Source organism: Elephas maximus, chromosome 23 (assembly GCF_024166365.1).
Source record: "Elephas maximus indicus isolate mEleMax1 chromosome 23, mEleMax1 primary haplotype, whole genome shotgun sequence".
NCBI classification, from domain to species: domain Eukaryota; kingdom Metazoa; phylum Chordata; class Mammalia; order Proboscidea; family Elephantidae; genus Elephas; species Elephas maximus.
In genome coordinates this window covers 64,776,889-64,795,928 of record NC_064841.1, presented here as the reverse complement: position 1 = coordinate 64,795,928, position 19,040 = coordinate 64,776,889, and the positions used below count along the sequence as shown (strand labels likewise).

General features: G+C 42.7%; 1 protein-coding gene across 4 annotated transcripts in view; it reads right to left on the bottom strand.

Moving 5' to 3' along the window:
* Nucleotides 1-13,356, bottom strand: part of PCCA (propionyl-CoA carboxylase subunit alpha) — a 534,561-nt gene extending 521,205 nt beyond the window's left edge. For all 4 annotated transcript variants that reach the window (XM_049867227.1, XM_049867229.1, XM_049867228.1 and 1 more), the window contains exon 1: nucleotides 13,226-13,356. In XM_049867227.1, coding sequence (XP_049723184.1) covers nucleotides 13,226-13,330 — 105 coding nt within the window. In that variant the 5' untranslated portion in view covers nucleotides 13,331-13,356. The remainder of the gene's footprint in view (nucleotides 1-13,225) is intronic.
* Nucleotides 13,357-19,040: the final 5,684 nt, after the last annotated feature.

The window sequence follows — 19,040 nt, the reverse complement described above, 5'->3', positions numbered from 1 at the left end:
GCTATTAAGCTGTGAAAAGTCATGAAGGAACCTTAAATGCATACTGTTAAGTGGAAGACACCAGTTTGAATAGGCTGCACACCATATGAGTCCCACTATATGACATCTGGAAGAAGCAAAACTATAAACACAGTGAAAAGATCAGAGGTTGCCAGGAGTTCAAGAGGAGGGACACAGGAGTAACAGATGGAACCCAGGGCATTTTTAGGGCAGTGAAACTATTCTGTATGATATTGTAACAGCAGACACATGACATTATGCATTTATCAAAACCCACGGGTCTGCACAACACAAAGCGTGAACCCTAATATAAACTATGGACTTTCGTTATTAATAATGTATCAATTCTGATTGGGCAATTTTAGTTACTGATAATATATCAATACTGATGGAGCAATGATAACAAATACCACAGGAATGCAACATGTTGGTAATAGGAGAAAGTGTAGAGGGAAGAGGGGGTATATGACAACTCACTGTACTTTCCGCACAATTTTTCTTTAAAACTGCTCTAAAAAATAAAGGCTACTTTTAAATGCCAACAAAACCAAAAACCAAACCCGCTGCCGTTGAGTAAATTCCAACTCAAGAACTATTACAGGACAGAGTAGAACTGTCCCATAGAATTTCCAAGGAGCAGCTGGTGGATTCAAACTGCCAACTTTTGGTTAGTAGCCAAGGTCTTATCCACTGCACCACCTGGGCATTTAAAATAAACTATTATTTTTTAAATCATGCAACACTTTTACAGAGTATGTTTTCCTTTCTATTATTGGAGACTATCTTCAAAACAACAGCAATATTTCTGCATATGACACCTCATTACACTACTGAAATTCTCATTAAAGATACCAAAGACCTTCTTATCAAATTCTTTCTTCCACCTTTTTTTATTTTTTACTCCTTGACCTCTCTTTACCCAGAACATGATGAGTGACAATGCTTTCATTTCTTTGGTCTCCTCACTGCATTTCACAGTGCCCAGTACTTAGTCGAAGCTCCATAAACATTTTTTTTAATAATTTTTATTGTGCTCTAAGTGAAAGTTTACAAATCAAGTTACAAATCAAATCAAAAACCCGTATACACCTTGCTACACACTCCCAATTACTCTCCCCCTAATGAGACAGCTTGCTCTCTCCCTCTACTCTCTCTTTTCGTGTCCTTTTCGCCAGCTTCTAACCCCCTCCACCCTCTCATCTCCCCTCTAGGCAGGAGACACCAACATAGTCTCAAGTGTCCACCGGATCCAAGAAGCTCACTCCTCACCAGCATCCCTCTCCAACCCACTATCAGTCCAATTCTTGTCTGAAGAGTTGGCTTCGGGAATGGTTCCTGTCCTAGGCCAACAGAAGGTTTCGGGGTCATGACCACCAGGGTCCATCTAATCTCAGTCAGACCATTAAGTCTGGTCTTATGAGAATTTGGGGTCTGCATCCCACTGCTCTCCTGCTCCCTCAGGGGCTCTCTGTTGTGTTCCCTGTCAGGGCAGTCATCGGTTGTAGCCAGGCACCATCTAGTTCTTCTGGTCTCAGGATGATGTAGTCGCTAGTTCATGTGGCCCTTTCTGTCTCTTGGGCTCGTAATCACCTTGCGTCCTTGCTGTTCTTCATTCTCCTTTGATCTAGGTGGGCTGAGATCAATTGATGCATCTTAGATGGCTGCTTGCTAGCGTCCATAAACATTTTTTGAATGGACAGCTAGATCTCTGGACAAACGAAAGAATGCTAACTACTTCTTGAAAGTTCTTCCATTTGTTTGGTAACACTACACTATATTAGCTCCTCTCCAGCCATTCCTCTAAATCCTATTGTCTCTTCTTCCTTTGTCCAAATCCTAATATAGGGTTCAACATTGAATATTTGGTTAAATAGTAACTGATCTACTATAGCCTTCAGAGTTTACATAACACTCCAACTTTATCTCTTATGACTGACCCAAAAATCAGCCACTGATTTTCCTTGTCTCCCAACACCTCAGCATGACTCATCTAACTCCAGATATCTAAAATGAAACACTGTTTCCACCAAAAAACATATTTTCCTTCCCAAATTTCCTTTCTCATACCTGTTCTCCTACCTAGAAAGATTAAAAAAAAAAAAAAAATTTGAAATCATCTTAAACAAGTGCTTCTTCTTGATCAAAAATGTTCCCTACTTTCCCTTATTCCTGTAGCAGTTTTTATGAATCACTCCTCTGTTCTGAAACTCTTAAAAACAGAATGAAATCCAAAACGTAGATGCATAAATACACAGATTTCTACCAAGATTTTATTACACCAGAAACTACAACTGGTTTCTGCAATAATCTTGGATTTTTTTTCCCAAATGATTTGTCAGAAATTTATTAGCCTGTTGGAAAGGTTTACCTCCAGGCAATTCTAAAGCATTCAAGTGTGCTTTTTTTCCATGTTGACTGACCAGAAAAGACAATTACCAATTTCAAGGAACATAAAAGGTAAGCAAAGAGCCCTAGTGGCTAAAACAGTTTAGCACAGTTAAGGACTCAAGTGCTAAGTGAAAGCTGGCAAATCAAACCCATCCAGTGGTTCCAAGGGAGAAAGACCTGGCGATCTTCTGTAAAGATTACAGCCAAGAAAATCCTACGGCACAGTTCTACACGCATGTCATGTACAGCCACCATGAGTCAAAATCAACTCCACAGCACCCAACAGAAGGTACGCATGCAAATCAGGGACTGCACCGGACAAGACCATCACTCATGTGAGAGACAATTTGTAATCGGAAAAGCAAGGCTTTGGAATCAGATTATCCAAGGTTTTAATTCTGCCTTAGCCAACTGTGTCCTTAAGCAAGTTACTCAACTGCTCTGAGCTTTGTTTCCACCTCTGTAAAACCGGTTTGTTTTGTTTTTCACCTAGTTGTTACATGGATAAGAGATGGTATGTGAAAAGCATGTGAAACAAACAAAAATTCCATAAATTATAGCACTTACCATAAAACCAATATCCTAGACCCACTGAAAAAACGTAGACAGAAGAAAAATCTAGGTATTTAAACCAAATCTGTCAAAAAAGCTGATACAGAAACCAAATAAGTAAGCACTAAAAAGTGAACTCTACATATACCCTAAAATTAAACAACATCTGTTAACTGGCTAAAAGAACGGTTAGAATTCTTTAGAGTCTAGAGTTTGCTGTGTGCTTTCCAACAATCTAAAAAGTTTGCAGGGGTGGAGGAAGGGTTTACTTTCCCTGCTGCCAAAAAAAAAACTCAAGTCCATTCTAACTCATAGCGACCCTACAGAACAGAGCAGAATTGCCCCATAGGACTTCCAAGGAGCAGCTGACGGATTCGAACTGCCAACCTTTTGATTTGCAGTTGTAGCTCGCCATAGCTCTTAACCACTGCACCACCAGGGCTCCAGAGGAGGGTAGGAGAGGTTAAAAATCTTCAAAAGGTTCTACCACAAACCTAGAATCAGTGAAGCACATTTGAAGTTCATAGAAGGAAAACACTACGACAAGCAAAGAAGCAGCTGAAGTCCCCTTATGCGTTTATGAACTTCCGGGATTCTTTCCACCTCAAGGAGGAATTCTTTGCCAGTACAAACATAACTCTATTCCAATCACTATAGTCACACATTTCACACCTATTTTGCCAAACATTGTGCTAAGAACACAGAAACAGACAAGACACAGTCTCTGCCAACACAATTAAAAGGAAGGAAAAAAAAAATCCTGGGGGGCCAGGATGGCTGACTAGGTAGAAGCTACCTTGGATCCCTCTTGCAACAAACACTCGGAAAAACAAGTGAATCGATTACATACATGACAATCTATGAACCCTGGCCATCAAACACATATCTAAAGAGTTGACCTGAGTGACAGAGACTCAGCCTGCACAAGCAGGCTGCACACTGACACAGCTAATGAGAGAACAAGTAGCCACGGGGAAGCAGCGACTCTTTTCAGAGCCTGGAGCCAGCGTCCCCGTTAGAAAACCTTGGCACCGGGCTTTGGACTGGGCGCAGGGGAGCTGAGCATGGCTTCCTGAGATGGAGAAACATGGGACGCAGCCCTCGCCCCCGGAAGTGACCTCAGGAGAAGCCCAGCCAGTGCACGCAGGCAGCACAACGATGCGGCTGACACAAGGAGAAGTCACCGGGAGACAGCGACTGGTTTTGGAGCCTGAAGTGCGGCTTCCCAGCTGGGGAACCTTGGCACTGGCTTTGGACTGGGAGCGGAAGAACTGACCACGGATTCTGAGACAGCACAAGCACAGGACGTGGGCCTAACCCTCGGGGACAATCTGGACCCAGCCAACACACACAGGCTACACACCCCTCGGGAATCTCAAATAAGTCATCACCAAGCAAGATAAGCAACTTTGTCTATATTCCTGGGTGCTACTGTCTCCTATCTATCTGATCCCTCCCCTCCCCCTCCCAGGCAGCTTCATTGGAATTTCCTGGGCCAGAGAGTGAAGTGCTCTGCGGTTCTGTTTGTTTGTTTGTTTGTCTTTTCCTAACCCATTCTCCTGGCCTGAGAGAAGCAGCTACAAAAAACCCAGGGACCAAAAATCCTTCCCTGACTTCCCGAAATTGGACTAAAAATACAGAACCAGCTCCAGCCAAGCATATGAGATCCACAGTCTTGGGCTTTCATCCCTACAGGGAACAAGGTGGCTATTATAATGCAAAGGCAATTCTGATACTGATCTGACTGTAATCGTTTTAGCGGATTACTGGAAAGACAAGTTTCCCAGCTCTAATATCTCTACCTATTAAACAGAGCCCTCACTGACCCACAACGGGGAACAAGGGCTGAAGCTCCACCCAAACCACGTAGCCTCCTGCCATAGGGGTCTGAGGATAGTGACACCTACCATTCTGTAGAGGTACATACATTGGGTGCCTAAGGTAAAGCTGCAGAGCCCACCCACCAAAGTGCTTTAGGAATAGAGACACACCTACCTCACTGCTACTTGGGGGAACCCTGTCAGCATCCTGCCCCCCCTGCAGTGTGCCTCCTGCTGCTACTAGAAGCTGGTACACACAATTATCACCACTACTCCTCTAAGTGAATAGGTCACAGTCTACACCACACACTTGGTAACCCAAAATCAGATTCTACTCAAGAATAGTGAATGGACTCTTAGGCTTATATATCTGGTAACAACCCAAACCACCTGGTCATAGGACATAAGAGAATCAAAGGCTACAACAATCAAGACAGCACAATCTAGTAGCCCATCTACATATATTGAAAGAAAACAAAACAAGATAAGACTCAGTGAGCAAATATAAAAATAAATCATTACAATATCTTATAGATGGCTCAGAGACAGCAGTTGATATCAAACCACATAAAGAAGCAGACCATGATTGCTTCTACAACTCCCCAAATTAAAGAATCAAAACCTTTCCCAAATGAAGATACAATCCTGGAATTGCCAGATGCAGAATATAAAAAACTAATTTACAGAATGTTTCAAGACATCAGGGATGACCTCAGAAATGAAAAAAGGCAATCTACACAAAAAGCAAAGGAACACAACGATAAAGCAGTTGAAGAAATCCAAAAGAATATTCAAGAACATAGTAGAAAAATTAATAAGCTGCAAGAATCCATAGAGAGACAGCATTCAGAAATCCAAAAGATTAACAGCTAAATTACAGAATCAGACAACTCAGTAGGAAGTCAGAGGAGCAGAATCGAGCAACTGGAACGCAGAGTGGGGGAGCTGGAGGATAAGGCAATTGACACCAGTGTAGTTGAAGAAAAATCAGACAAAAGAATTGAAAAAAATGAAGAAACCCTAAGAATCACGTGGGACTCTGTCAAGAAGAATAACTTGTGCGTGACGGAGTACCAGAACAGGGAGGGATAACAGAAAACACAGAGAGAACAGCTGAAGATCTGTCGGCAGAAAACTTCCCTGACGTCACGAAAGACGAAAGGATGTCTATCCAAGATGCTCATCGAACCCCATGTAAGACTGATCCAAAAAGAAAATCACCAAGACATATTATCATCAAACTTGCCAAAACCAAAGATAAACAGAAAATTTTAAAAGCAGCCAGGGAGAAAAGAATGGTTTCCTTCAAGGGAGAATCAATAAGAATAAGTTCAGACTACTCAGCAGAAACCATGCAGTCAAGAAAGCAATGGGATGACACATATAGAGCACTGAAGGGGAAAAACTGCCAGCCAAGGGTCATATATCCAGCAAAACTCTCTGTCAAATATGAAGGTGAAATTGAAACATTTACAGATAAATGCAAGCTTAGAGAATTTGCAAAAACCAAACCAAAGCTACAAGAAATACTAAAGGGAACTGTTTGGTCAGAAAATCAATAGTATCAGACACCAACACAACAGAAGGTCACAGAACAGAACATCCTGATATCAACTCAAATAGGGAAATCACAAAAACAAATTAAGATTAATTCTAAAAAGAAAGAATGCTCAAAACAGGGAATCACTGAAATCATTATGTAAAAGATCACAATAATCAAAAAGAGGGACTGAATACAGGAGGCACAGAACTGCCACATGGAGAGGAAAACAAGGCAATATAGGATGATACAAGTTAGGTTTTTACTTAGAAAAATAGGGGTAAATATTAAGATAACCACAAAGAGGTCTAACAATTCCATAACTCAAAAAAAAAAAAACAAGAAATTCATAACGACTCAGCAAACATAAATTCGACTACTATGAAAATGAGGAACACACAATTTACAAAGAAAAACATCTCAGCATAAAAAAGTGGAAAAATGAAATTGTCAACAACACACACAAAAAGGCATCAAAATGACAGCACTAAACACATAAAAAAAAAAATACTTATCTATAATTACGCTGAATGTAAATGGACTAAATGCACCAATAAAGAGACAGAGAGTCCCAGACTGCATAAAGAAACACGATCCGTCTATATGCTGCCTACGAGAGATACATCTTAGACTTAGAGACACAAACAAACTAAAACTCAAAGGATGGAAAAAAATATATCAAGCAAACAATAAGCAAAAAAGAGCAGGAGTAGCAATATTAATTTCTGACAAAATAGACTTTAAACTTAAATCCACCACAAAGGATAAAGGACGACGCTACATAATGATAAAAGGGACAATTGATCAGGAAGACATAACCATATTAAATATTTATGCACCCAATGACAGGGCTGCAAGATACATAAAACAAATTTTAACAGAACTGAAAAGTGAGATAGACACCTCCGCAATTATTGCAGCAGACTTCGACACACCACTATCGGAGAAGGATAGGACATCCAGTAAGAAGCTCAATAGAGACACAGAAGACCTAATTACAACAATCAACCAACTTGACCTCATTGACTTACACAGAACTCTCCACCCAACAGCTGCAAAGTATACTTTTTTTTCTATTGCACACGGAACATTCTCTAGAATAGACCATATATTAGGTCATAAAACAAACCTCTGCAGAATCCAAAACATCGAAATATTACAAAGCATCTTCTCAGACCACAAGGCCATAAAAGTAGAAATCAATAACAGAAAAATCAGGGAAAAGAAATCAAATACTTGGAAACTGAACAATACTCTCCTGAAAAAAGACTGGGTTATAGAAGACATTAAGGAGGGAATAAAGAAATTCATAGAATGCAACGAGAATGAAAACACTTCCTATCAAAACCTCTGGGACACAGCAAAAGCAGTGCTCAGAGGTCAATTTATATCGATAAATACACACATACATAAAGAAGAAACAGCCAAAATCAGAGAACTGTTCCTACAACTTGAACAAATAGAAAGAGAGCACAAAAGAAACCATCAGGCACCAGAAAAAAAACAAATACTAAAAATTAGAGCTGAGCTAAATGAATTAGAGAACAGAAGAACAATTGAAAGAATTAACAAAGCCAAAAGCTACTTCTTTGAAAAAATTAATAAAATTGATAAACCACTGGCCAGACTGACTAAAGAAATACAGGAAAAGAGACAAATAACCCGAATAAGAAACGAGATGGGCCATATCACAACAGACCCAACTGAAATTAAAAGAATCATATCAGATTATTATGAAAAATTGTACTCTAAGAAATTTGCAACCCTAGAAGAAATGGATGAATTCCTAGAAAAACACTACCTACCTAAACTAACACAATCAGAAGTGAAACAACTAAATAGACCCATAACAAAAAAAGAGATTGAAAAGGTAATCAAAAAACTCCCAACAAAAAGAAAGCCCTGGCCCGGACGGCTTCACTGCAGAGTTCTACCAAACCTTCAGAGAAGAGTTAACACCACTACTACTAAACAAAGGTATTTCAAAGCATAGAAAATGATGGAATACTACCTAACTCATTCTATGAAGCCACCATATCCCTGATACCAAAACCGGGTTAAGACATCACAAAAAAAGAAAATTACAGATCTATATCCCTCATGAACATAGATGCAAAAATCCTCAACAAAATTCTAGCCAATAGAATTCAACAACATACCAAAAAAATAATCCACCATGACCAAGTGGGATTTATACCAGGTATGTAAGCTTGGTTTAATATTAGAAAAACCATTAATGTAATCCACCATATAAATAAAACAAAAGACAAAAACCACATGATCTTATCAATTGATGCAGAAAAGGCATGTGACAAAGTCCAACACCCATTCATGAGAAAAACTCTCAGCAAAATAGGAATTGAAGGAAAATTCCTCAACATAATAAAGGGCGTCTATACAAAGGCAACAGCCAACATCATTCTACATGGAGAGAACCTGAAAGCATTTCCCTTGAGAACGGGAACCAGACAAGGAAGCGCTTTATCACCGCTCTTATTCAACATTGTGCTAGAGGTCCCAGCCAGAGCAATCAGGCTAGACAAAGAAATAAAGGGCATCCGGATTGGCAAGGAGGAACTAAAATTATCTCTATTTGCAGATGACATGATCTTATACACAGAAAACCCTAAGGAATCCTCCAGAAAACTACTGAAACTAATAGAAGAGTTTGGCAGAGTCTCAGGTTACAAGATAAACATACAAAAATCACTTGGATTCCTCTACATCAACAAAAAGAACATCGAAGAGGAAATAACTAAATCAATACCATTCACAGTAGCCCCCAAGAAGATAAAATACTTAGGAATAAATCTAACCAAAGATGTAAAAGACCTATACAAAGAAAACTACAAAGTACTACTGCAAGAAACTAAAACGGACCTACATAAGTGGAAAAACATACCTTGCTCATGCACAGGAATACTTAACATAGTAAAAATGTCTATTCTACCAAAAGCCATCTATACGTACAATGCACTTCCGATCCAAATTCCAATGACATTTTTTAAAGTGATGGAGAAACAAATCACCAACTTCATATGGAAGGGAAAGAAGCCTCGGATAAGCAAAGCATTACTGAAAAAGAAGATAGTAGGAGGCCTCACTCTATCTGATTTCAGAACATATTATACAGCCACAGTAGTCAAAACAGCCTGGTACTGGTACAACAACAGGCACATAGACCAATGGAACAGAATTGAGAACCCAGATATAAATCCATCCACATATGAGCAGCTGATATTTGACAAAGGCCCAGTGTCAGTTAATTGGGGAAAAGATAGTCTTTTTAACAAATGGTGCTGGCATAACTGGATATCCATTTGCAAAAAAATGAAACAGGACCCATACCTCACACCATGCACAAAAACTAACTCCAAGTGGATCAAAGACCTAAACATAAAGACTAAAATGATAAAGATCATGGAAGAAAAAATAGGGATAACCTTAGGAGCCCTTACACAAGGCATAAACAGAATATAAAACATCACTAAAAATGACGAAGGGAAACCAGATAACTGGGAGCTCCTAAAAATCAAACACCTATGCTCATCTAAAGACTTCACCCAAAGAGTAAAAAGACCACCTACAGGTTGGGAAAAAATTTTCAGCTATGACATCTCCGACCAGCACCTGATCTCTAAAATCTGTATGATTCTGTTAAAACTCAACCACAAAAAGACAAACAACCCAATCAAGAAGTGGGCAAAGGATATGAACACGCACTTCACTAAAGAAGATATTCAGGCAGCTAACAGATATATGAGAAAATGCTCTCGATTATTAGCCATTAGAGAAATGCAAATTAAAACTACGATGAGATTCCATCTCCAACAAGGCTGGCATTAATCCAAAAAACACAAAATAATAAATGTTGGAGAGGCTGCGGAAAGACTGGAACTCTTATACACTGCTGGTGGGAATGAAAAATGGTACAACCACTTTGGAAATCTAGCTGGCGTTTTCTTAAAAAGTTAGAAATAGAACTACCATACAACCCAGAAATCCCACTCCTCGGAATATACCCTAGAGAAATAAGAGCCTTCACACGAACAGATATATGCACACCCATGTTTATTGCAGCACTGTTTACAATAGCAAAAAGCTGGAAGCAACCAAGGTGTCCATCAACGGATGAATGGTTAAACAAATTATGGTACATTCACACAATGGAATACTACACATCGATAAAGAACAGTGACGAATCTGTGAAACATTTCATAACATGGAGGAACCTGAAAGGCGTTATGCTGAGTGAAATTAGTCAGAGGCAAAAGGACAAATATTGTATAAGACCACTATTATAAGAACTTGAGAAATAGTATAAACTGAGAACACATTCTTTTGTGGTTATGAGGGGGGGAGGGAGGGAGGGTGGGAGAGGGTTATTTCCTGATTAGTTAGTAGATAAGAACTACTTTAGGTGAAGGGAAGGACAATACTCAATACACGGAAGGTCAGCTCAACTGGACTGGACCAAAAGCAAAGAAGTTTCCGGGATAAACTGAATGCTTCAAAGGTCAGTGGAGCAAGGGCGGGCAGTTAGGAACTATGGCTTAAGGGGACTTCTAAGTCAATTGGCAAAATAAATTCTATTATGACAACATTCTGCATCCCACTTTGAAGTGGGGTGTCTGGGGTCTTAAATGCTAACAAGCGGCCATCTAAGATGCATCAATTGGTCTCAACCCACCTGGATCAAAGGAGAATGAAGAACACCAAGGTCACATGATAACTATGAGCCCAAGAGACAGAAAGGGCCACATGAACTAGAGACTTACATCATCCTGAGACCAGAAGAACTAGATGGTGCCCGGCCCAACCGATGACTGCCCTGACAGGGAGCACAACAGAGAACCCCTGAGGGAGCAGGAGAACAGTGGGATGCAGACCCCAAATTCTCATAAAAAGACCAGACTTAATGGTCTGACTGAGACTAGAAGAATCCCAGAGGTCATGGGCCCCAAACCTTCTGTTGGCCCAGGACGGGAACCATTCCCGAAAACAACTCATCAGACATGGAAGGGACTGGACAATGGGTTGGAGAGAGATGCCGACGAAGAGTGAGCTACTTGTATCAGGTGGACACTAGAGACTGTGTTCGCATCTCCTGTCTGGAGGGGAGATGGGAGGGTAGAGAGGGTTAGAAACTGGCAAAAGGGTCAGGAAAGGAGAGACTGCAAGGAGGGAGCAGGCTGACTCATTAGGGGGAGAGTAAATGGGAGTATGTAGAAAGGTGTATATAAGCTTATATGTGACAGACTGACTTGATTTGTAAACTTTCACTTAAAGCACAATAAAAATTATTTTTTAAAAAAAATCCTGATGAGAAAAATCAAAGCTTATATAATTATAAAGTAAAAACCAGCTGCCAAGGAGTCAATTCCAACTCATGGTGACCTCGTGTGTCAGGGGAGAACAGTGTTCCATAGGGCTTTCATCTGCTGATTTTTCAGAAGCTCCTTTCTCTAAGGTGCCTCCAGGCAGACTCCAGCAGCCAACCTTTTGGTTAGCAGCATTAATCATTTACACCAAGATGTAAATAAATTTTAATACGAGAAGCCCCTTAACAACAACAAATTAGAAACGGAGAGAAACAGGGCAGCTAGTGCTGTCATGTTTACAGCAACAATAAGTGACATATGATAAACATGAGCCAGGAAAGCTATAAAAAGCAGATACCTGAACTCAGAACCCTTTAATTTAAAGATACTAAGCAGAAGGCCAGCAGCGGAACACATCTCAATACTCCCCAAACGTACCACTATATTCTAATAGTTGATGATCCTGAGTCATCAAGACAAGGATAAATTATGTTCAAAGTACCCTGTTCAAAATGACAAATATCCTTCCAACAAAATATTTACAATAGTAAAATAATAACAACAATAGCAATAAATAAGAGCGGTTGTAGGACCTGCAAGGTGAGGCAATGAACTGTTAGTTTATTTCTCACAAGTATCAACCATTGCTGTAATCCAAGCAATTAGCAGGTCTCCTACATCCTTTCTTAGCCCCTCCAATCGAAAATATATCAGTCAACCCTCCCACCTCCAACATCCGTGGCTTCCCAATGCTCTTAAAATAAGGATCAAACCCCGCAGGTGACCTACAAGACCCCATATGGTCTGACTCCTCATTTCTCTGCACCAGAGCCTCATAGACTTTTCTCAGTTCTTTTAACTTGTCATTCCCTCAGGCCACAGGACCTTTGCACATACTGCTACCTCACATAGATATAACACTCCTTGGAAACTCTATGGGGCAGTTCTACCCTGTCCTATAGGGTAGCCATGAGTCAGAATTGACTGGATGGCAGTGGTTTTTTAATACTGTGATATAATACAATTAAAACAGGCTCTCAACGCAAACGTAAAATTTACTAGGAAAACTGATATCAACATCATATTTTGAAAGTTAAGATAAACTCATAACCCTAATTTTACTCCAGCAGCAGTTCATACTATTCCTTCAAACAAGCTGAAACAGGCAAACGAAAATGGAAACCATAGCACTTATAATCGCTCTGGAAAGCTGAAGAGCAGGCCGACATCCAAAGCACAAGAACTGCAGTCTGAGGAAATACGTTACTGCCGGATGGCTACGGCCGCTCCAGGGATGCCTCCCGAGCCCCTCCACCCTCCACGGGCCAAACGGGCCAAACGGGCCACAGCTGCAGCGAGCTCCCAGGCGTGAGAACGGCAGTCCGGGGCGCACGTCAAGGCGGACGCCGGGTCGGGCCGCGCGCGGGGCCGCGCGGGGACGGACGTGAGGGTCGCGCGACGCCGGCCGGCCGGCCCGGAGGCTCCAGGGGGAACCGACCGGGAAGCCGGAGCCGGGGCGAGCCTGGACTCGGCTCTCCGAGAGGCGGTGCGGGGCCGGAGGCCAGGTGAAGCCCAGGCCCGCCAGGGTGCCCGTCGCCCCTCACCTTCAGGCTCCACAGCACCGCGTTGCGCATCAGCAGCTGCGACGGCCGCGGACCGCGCCGTCCGCTCGCGACCAACGACACAGCGCCCACCCAGATCCCCGCCATTGCCGCCCCTGCCGACAGCGCTCTGCCTGACCTCTGACCCCGCCGAGGGGGCGGAGAAGGGGAGCCCCTGAGCTTCGGCCAATCACGAGCCGCAGCTCCTCAGCCCCGCCCCCTGCCTCGCGGAGGCAGGCGCCCGAAGGAGATGGCGCGGCGCCGCGGGAGCCGGGAGCCAGGGCTCTGGCGGGCGCGGGCTAGGGCCCGAAGGGAGGCGGGGAGAGGGGAGGAAGGCCGGCCGCCGGATCCGGCCCCCTGGTTGGGAAAGACTGGGAAGAAACGCCTGAGCTCTGGCGAGAGTTTATCGGGGCCTGTTTGGGGTAAACCCCTTATGACACCAGCGTCCACCTAGCAGTCAACATGCAGCTTTCGAATTAACGTCAGCGAGTCACCTCCACCCCGTAACTGCCCCGTCACCCCACAGCCAACCTGGAATCATGAGTGTCCTAAATTCCAGATACTCGCGCAAACTATGCTTCTATATATATATTTGAAAGTGTAAATTCCAAAGGACCAAACCTAGATAAGTTTTCGGACAAATGTAGTTAACAGTAAAAGCTCTAGGTCTAGACCTTGATATCTGAGTTCGAATCCTACGTCTGTCACTTAATATCTGCATACCAGGGGAATTAGCCAAAACTTCAGTTTCTGTTGCTTGCAAGCAGGAACCCTTCTTAGTACAATAGATGTCGTACTAGATGCCTCAGGTTTTGTCTGATTTATACAAAAATCTTCAGAACATATATTATTCTCATTTTGAGAAACTAAAAACTATAGAGATGTGAAGTCGCTCAGCTAATAAATGGTGAAGCTGGCATTTGAACCCAGCTCTGACTGTCTTCAGGGACTCGGGTTTTGTTTTGACTATGGGAAATTTAAAACCTACACAAAAGAAAGTAGTAAACACCCATGTGCCCATTGCGTAGCTTCAACAAATCAACTTTTTGTCAGTCTTGTTTCATCTGTTTCCCCTTTTTTTCAGTTTTTGCTGGAGTATTTTAAAGCAAATCTCAGACATCAGGTCATCTTGCCTATAAATACTATCAGGCGCTCTGCTCTTCACTATGTACCTCTCCTACACAGTCACCTTGAGAAAGTTACCAAGCCAGGAATGACTTAGAGTGTGTTATAGCGTGTGCAGTGTGATGGATCACTTGTGTGTGTGGCCTTTCTAGCCATGGTCTTGTAACTTTCACCCAAGTGATTGGGTGGGACTGTGTGATAGGGTAACTGTGGCCCACCGAGAGGATTGGTCAGTTTTGCCATACCACCGGGCTTGAAATGAGCCTCGCCAGGGGCAGGAAAGATTCCACCACTACCAAGGAAGGTGAGACCCACAGGAGATGGCACAGTGGGCTTCCCAGCCCATAGAGCAAGAAAGCTGAGTCCCTTTGGTCAGGGACTGAGGGCCAGGGAGAGGTGTGCCTGTGAGCATGGCTGGAAACCAGAGGCTGTCCTGATGGAAGAACTGTATCCTTGAGTGTTCCTGAGCCTGAATTGTAACTTGTTACTTCCCTAATAAATCCCATAATCGTGAAATGGTCTGTGAGTTCTGTGTGGCCATTCCAATGAATTACTGAACCCAGGAGAGAAGTAGAGAGTGCTGTGGGGGGATGGTTGGTGTCAGAATTGGTAAAGAAGGTGGGCATGTCTGACCTCTGCCTCACAGGAATCAGTCTTGGGCTCTTAATCTTGATTCTCCTTCCCCCTTGTGAAGTTAAAGGAGGTTAGACATCGCCACCAAGCCGTTTCTGCAGCATGGTAAATTCCAAAAGAGCTGTAATGACATCTCTGAAAATTCAGATTTTTATCCCCTAAACTCCTAATCTCTCATGTTGGTGTCCATAATCCTTTCACTAAAAAGGAAATGGACATTTGCCAGGCATGTATCAGGATCTCTGCTTGATAATTTCACACTTAAGAGCCCGTTTGATCCTTGCAAAAATTATGCACACACGCTCCCTTGCGAGGTGGTTATTGTTGTCCTCATTTCCCATTTTTCATATGAGGAAACTGAGACTCACAGTGGCCACAGTTGAGCCAGGATTCAAAGCTTGATTGTCTGACTTCCTGTGTTGTCATTTTCCCACCCATCCTACCATGTTGCTTCTGGGGGAAAAAAAAAGAAACAACCTGGGATTAAAAGAGTAAATATCAAATCTTCTAATAATTAGTCTGTAAAACTAGACAGAGAAGAAATTAGCTGCAGAGTTAACAAGAAAATAAAATTTCTCCCAAGGTCAAGTCTAGGGTGACCAATCATCCCAGTGTTAGAAATGAAATTCCTACATCCTGGGAAACCTCTTAATCACAAGCAACCCACCTCAACTGTAAAAACTAACAAACAAGCAGACTTCCTTTTTTTTTGTAGGGCTTACTGCTTTCTTCCTAGGTCAAGGTCCTTACCACCACTCCCGCTTTTGGAAATTTGCTAGAGGACTCAGCATATAGTTGTACTCATAATCAAGATTTATTACAGCAATGCAGTAAAGATGCAGAGCAAGATCAAAAAGGACAGACACAGACAGAGTCTGCACAAATCTATGTACAGATTTCCTTACTACACTGTCTCCCTCCCGTGAGGAGTCACGCAGAACACACTCTTCCCCCACCAACAAAAACGCGTATGTATGATGTTTCTGCCCAGGGAAGGCCATTGGAGATTCAGTGCTCAAGGTTTTTATTAGGGGGGGAGCCCTGGTAGTGCAGTGGTTAAGAGCTACGGTGTGCTACAGCTGCTAACCAAAAAGGTCAGCAGTTCAAATCCACCAGCTGTTTCTTGGAAACTCTATGGGGCAGTTCTACTGTGTTCTATAGGGTCACTATGAGTTGGAATCGAATTGACGGCAATGGGTTTCATTTGGTTTTGGTCACGAAGGCACCCTCTACCTAGCACGTATCAAAACTCCAGACTACAGAAGGAAAGCAGATGTTTAGCATAAACCACATTATTTCCACATCCTAGGCACAATGAGCTACCCTTATAAGTCAAGAAGCCATGGAACCACTACTCCCAAGATCGACACCAGTCATGGGCCAACTTTGCAAGGAGGCCCATCTAGAAACAGCTACTTCAGACCTGCTATCTTAACTCTTTTCTGCAGACTTACCAATCATCTCCCCAGCTGTGCTTCACTGCTCCCATCTCCTGAATAAAGATCGCTGAGATACCCAACTAATGATCACTAAAACTGGTACAATAATATTCTACAAATTATTTTGATTCTGTTGTTGTTAAGTGCAATCAAGTTAGTTCTGACTCATAGTGACCCTATGGACAACAGAACGAAACACCGCCCAGTCCCGCGCCATCCTCACAGTGTTGCTATGCTTGAGCCTACTGTTGCAGCCACTGTGTCAGTCCATCTTGTAGAGGGTCTTCCTCTTTTTTGATAACCTACTTTACCAAGCATGATGTCCTTCTTCAGGTTTCCAGACTTCAGTATTCTTGTTAATCAAGGACCATCATAGTATACTTTTGATTTAAATCAAAAGGCCCCGGAGGTTTGTCAATGTGATTGTTAAGGTTGTATGTCATCTTGGCTGGGCCATGATTCTCAGTGATTTGGCAGTTTGATGTAGTTTGGCAGTTACATAATGATGTAATTAGGTAATTATGTAATGGCGTAATCAACTCCATCTTGAGATCTGCTATGAGCAGCCAATCAGTTGAAAGGGAGTTTCCTTGGGGGTGTGGCCTGCCTCCAGTATATAAATGGATGTTCCAGCAAGGCTCTTGCTCTGGATCCTGTATCTGGCTTATCATCTGACCTCTGGTTTTGGGGACTTGAGCCAGCAGCTTACCTGCCAGTCTTGGAATTCATTGGCCTCCACAGCCTGTGAGCCAGCAGCCTGCAATCTGATCTGCCAATCTTAAGTTCGTCAGCGCCTGTCGCTATGTGAGTCATGAGAACCTCCAGCCTGATACCTGACCCACAGACTTGGAACTTGCCAGCTTCTATAACTGCATGAGCCATTTCCTTGAGATACATCAATCTCTCGCTCTCTCTCCATATATATGTGTGTGTCTGTGTGTGTGTATATATATATGTGGGTGTGTATGCTTCACTTATTTTGTTTCTCTGGAGAACCCAACCTAAGACAGTCAATATAACTATCATTCATAACTTGTTTCTCCCAAGGTAATCATTGATTATATCTTTTAAGTAATAATCAACACAAAGCCGTTCCCCAAAATGTGTAGATAATTCACATCCCTGCTTCCCCACTTCTCCATGTCTGACATCAGTCACCCATGTGGCGTTTTCTCCCTTTTACTGTAGTCACCCAGAGTTAGTTCTTTACAAACGACTGCCTGCACAGCTCTGTTCTGTCCACCAGCCACCCAAAGCTGGTTCCTCACAAGTTAGGACTCTGTCTATCTACTGTGAAATAGGCAGACGCCAGGCCCTGCTGGCTGTCACTACCCTCAGTGGTTTGGTGATTAGCTAAAATGACGCAGAAAACTCACAGAGACTACCTGTAAAAACGGCATGGCGTCAGACCTCCTCTAACTTCAGGGGGAGAGAGGAGAGTCAATATCAGCATCAGCCCAAAGCTGATTCCAATGAGGTGGAGGTCAGACATACCTCCACTCTTCAAACTTTTTACCAATTGTAACCACAGCCATCCCTCCCATGGCACTCTCTACTTCTCTGCTGGGTTTGATAATTCATTGCAATGGGCACACAGAACTCAAGGACCATATTCACAGTCAGGGGGGTTTATTAGGGAAATAACAGGTTGCAATTCAGGATCAGGATCAAATTGGAAGTAACGAAATGACTCAGGATACAGTTCTTCGATCAGGACAGCTTATTCTCAGCCGTGCCTGCAGGCAGGCCTCTCTGTCATCCTCAGCCATTGGTCCTGCTCAGGCAAGTGTTACAAAGCTTTTTAGCTCTGCTTGTAAGTTCCCAGAGGCACCCCACTCTGCCAGGAAGCCTCCTGCATAAATGCACTCAGCTCTCTTGCTCCATGGGTCAGCAAGCCAAGCCTGCCAGTCCTGTGCTGCTTTCCTCTCATGCGATCTTCAGGGTTACAGTTCTGTCTCCTGGGTCTAGGAGGTTCTCAGTGCAGGGACCCTGGGTCCAAAGGACACGCTCCACTCCCAGCTCTTCTTCTTGATGGTAATGAGGTCCCCCCTCAGCCTCTGGGACTGGCTTCTTTTAAGCTTAGCAGAATGGCAAAACTGACCAGTTCCCCACAAGGGTTCAATGCAGCTTATTTGCATAGTCCCACCCTGAAAGTGTTCCATGCACCTTATCTGCATTAGAAAACTGTCCAATCCCCTTGGTGGGCCGTAAGCACCTTATTTGCACAGTCCCACCCAATCATTTTGTGGGAGTTACACAACCATGACTAGAAGGCTCATATAAATAGTAATTCATTTTACTATACTATACCTATGCTACAATTACCCATTTATTATAATCAAAAAAGATTCAATCAAGGAGACACATCAGACAAAGTCTGGGAGAGGTTGCAGCACATGACTTCTATTGTCCTCAGGAACTTGCTATGCTCCCCCGAGTATGGATGTTCTCGCCACTTCAGGAAGCCATAAAAGGAAGCTCCAAAGTCCAATGTCCCTTAATCATTGGAACCTCAATGAATATGCATGGTTGGGACCTTAATGCATAATCATGATCCATCCAATCAATGAATATGCAGGACTGCGTCATGCCCCCTCTCTTCCTGAAGTCAGTTCATCAGG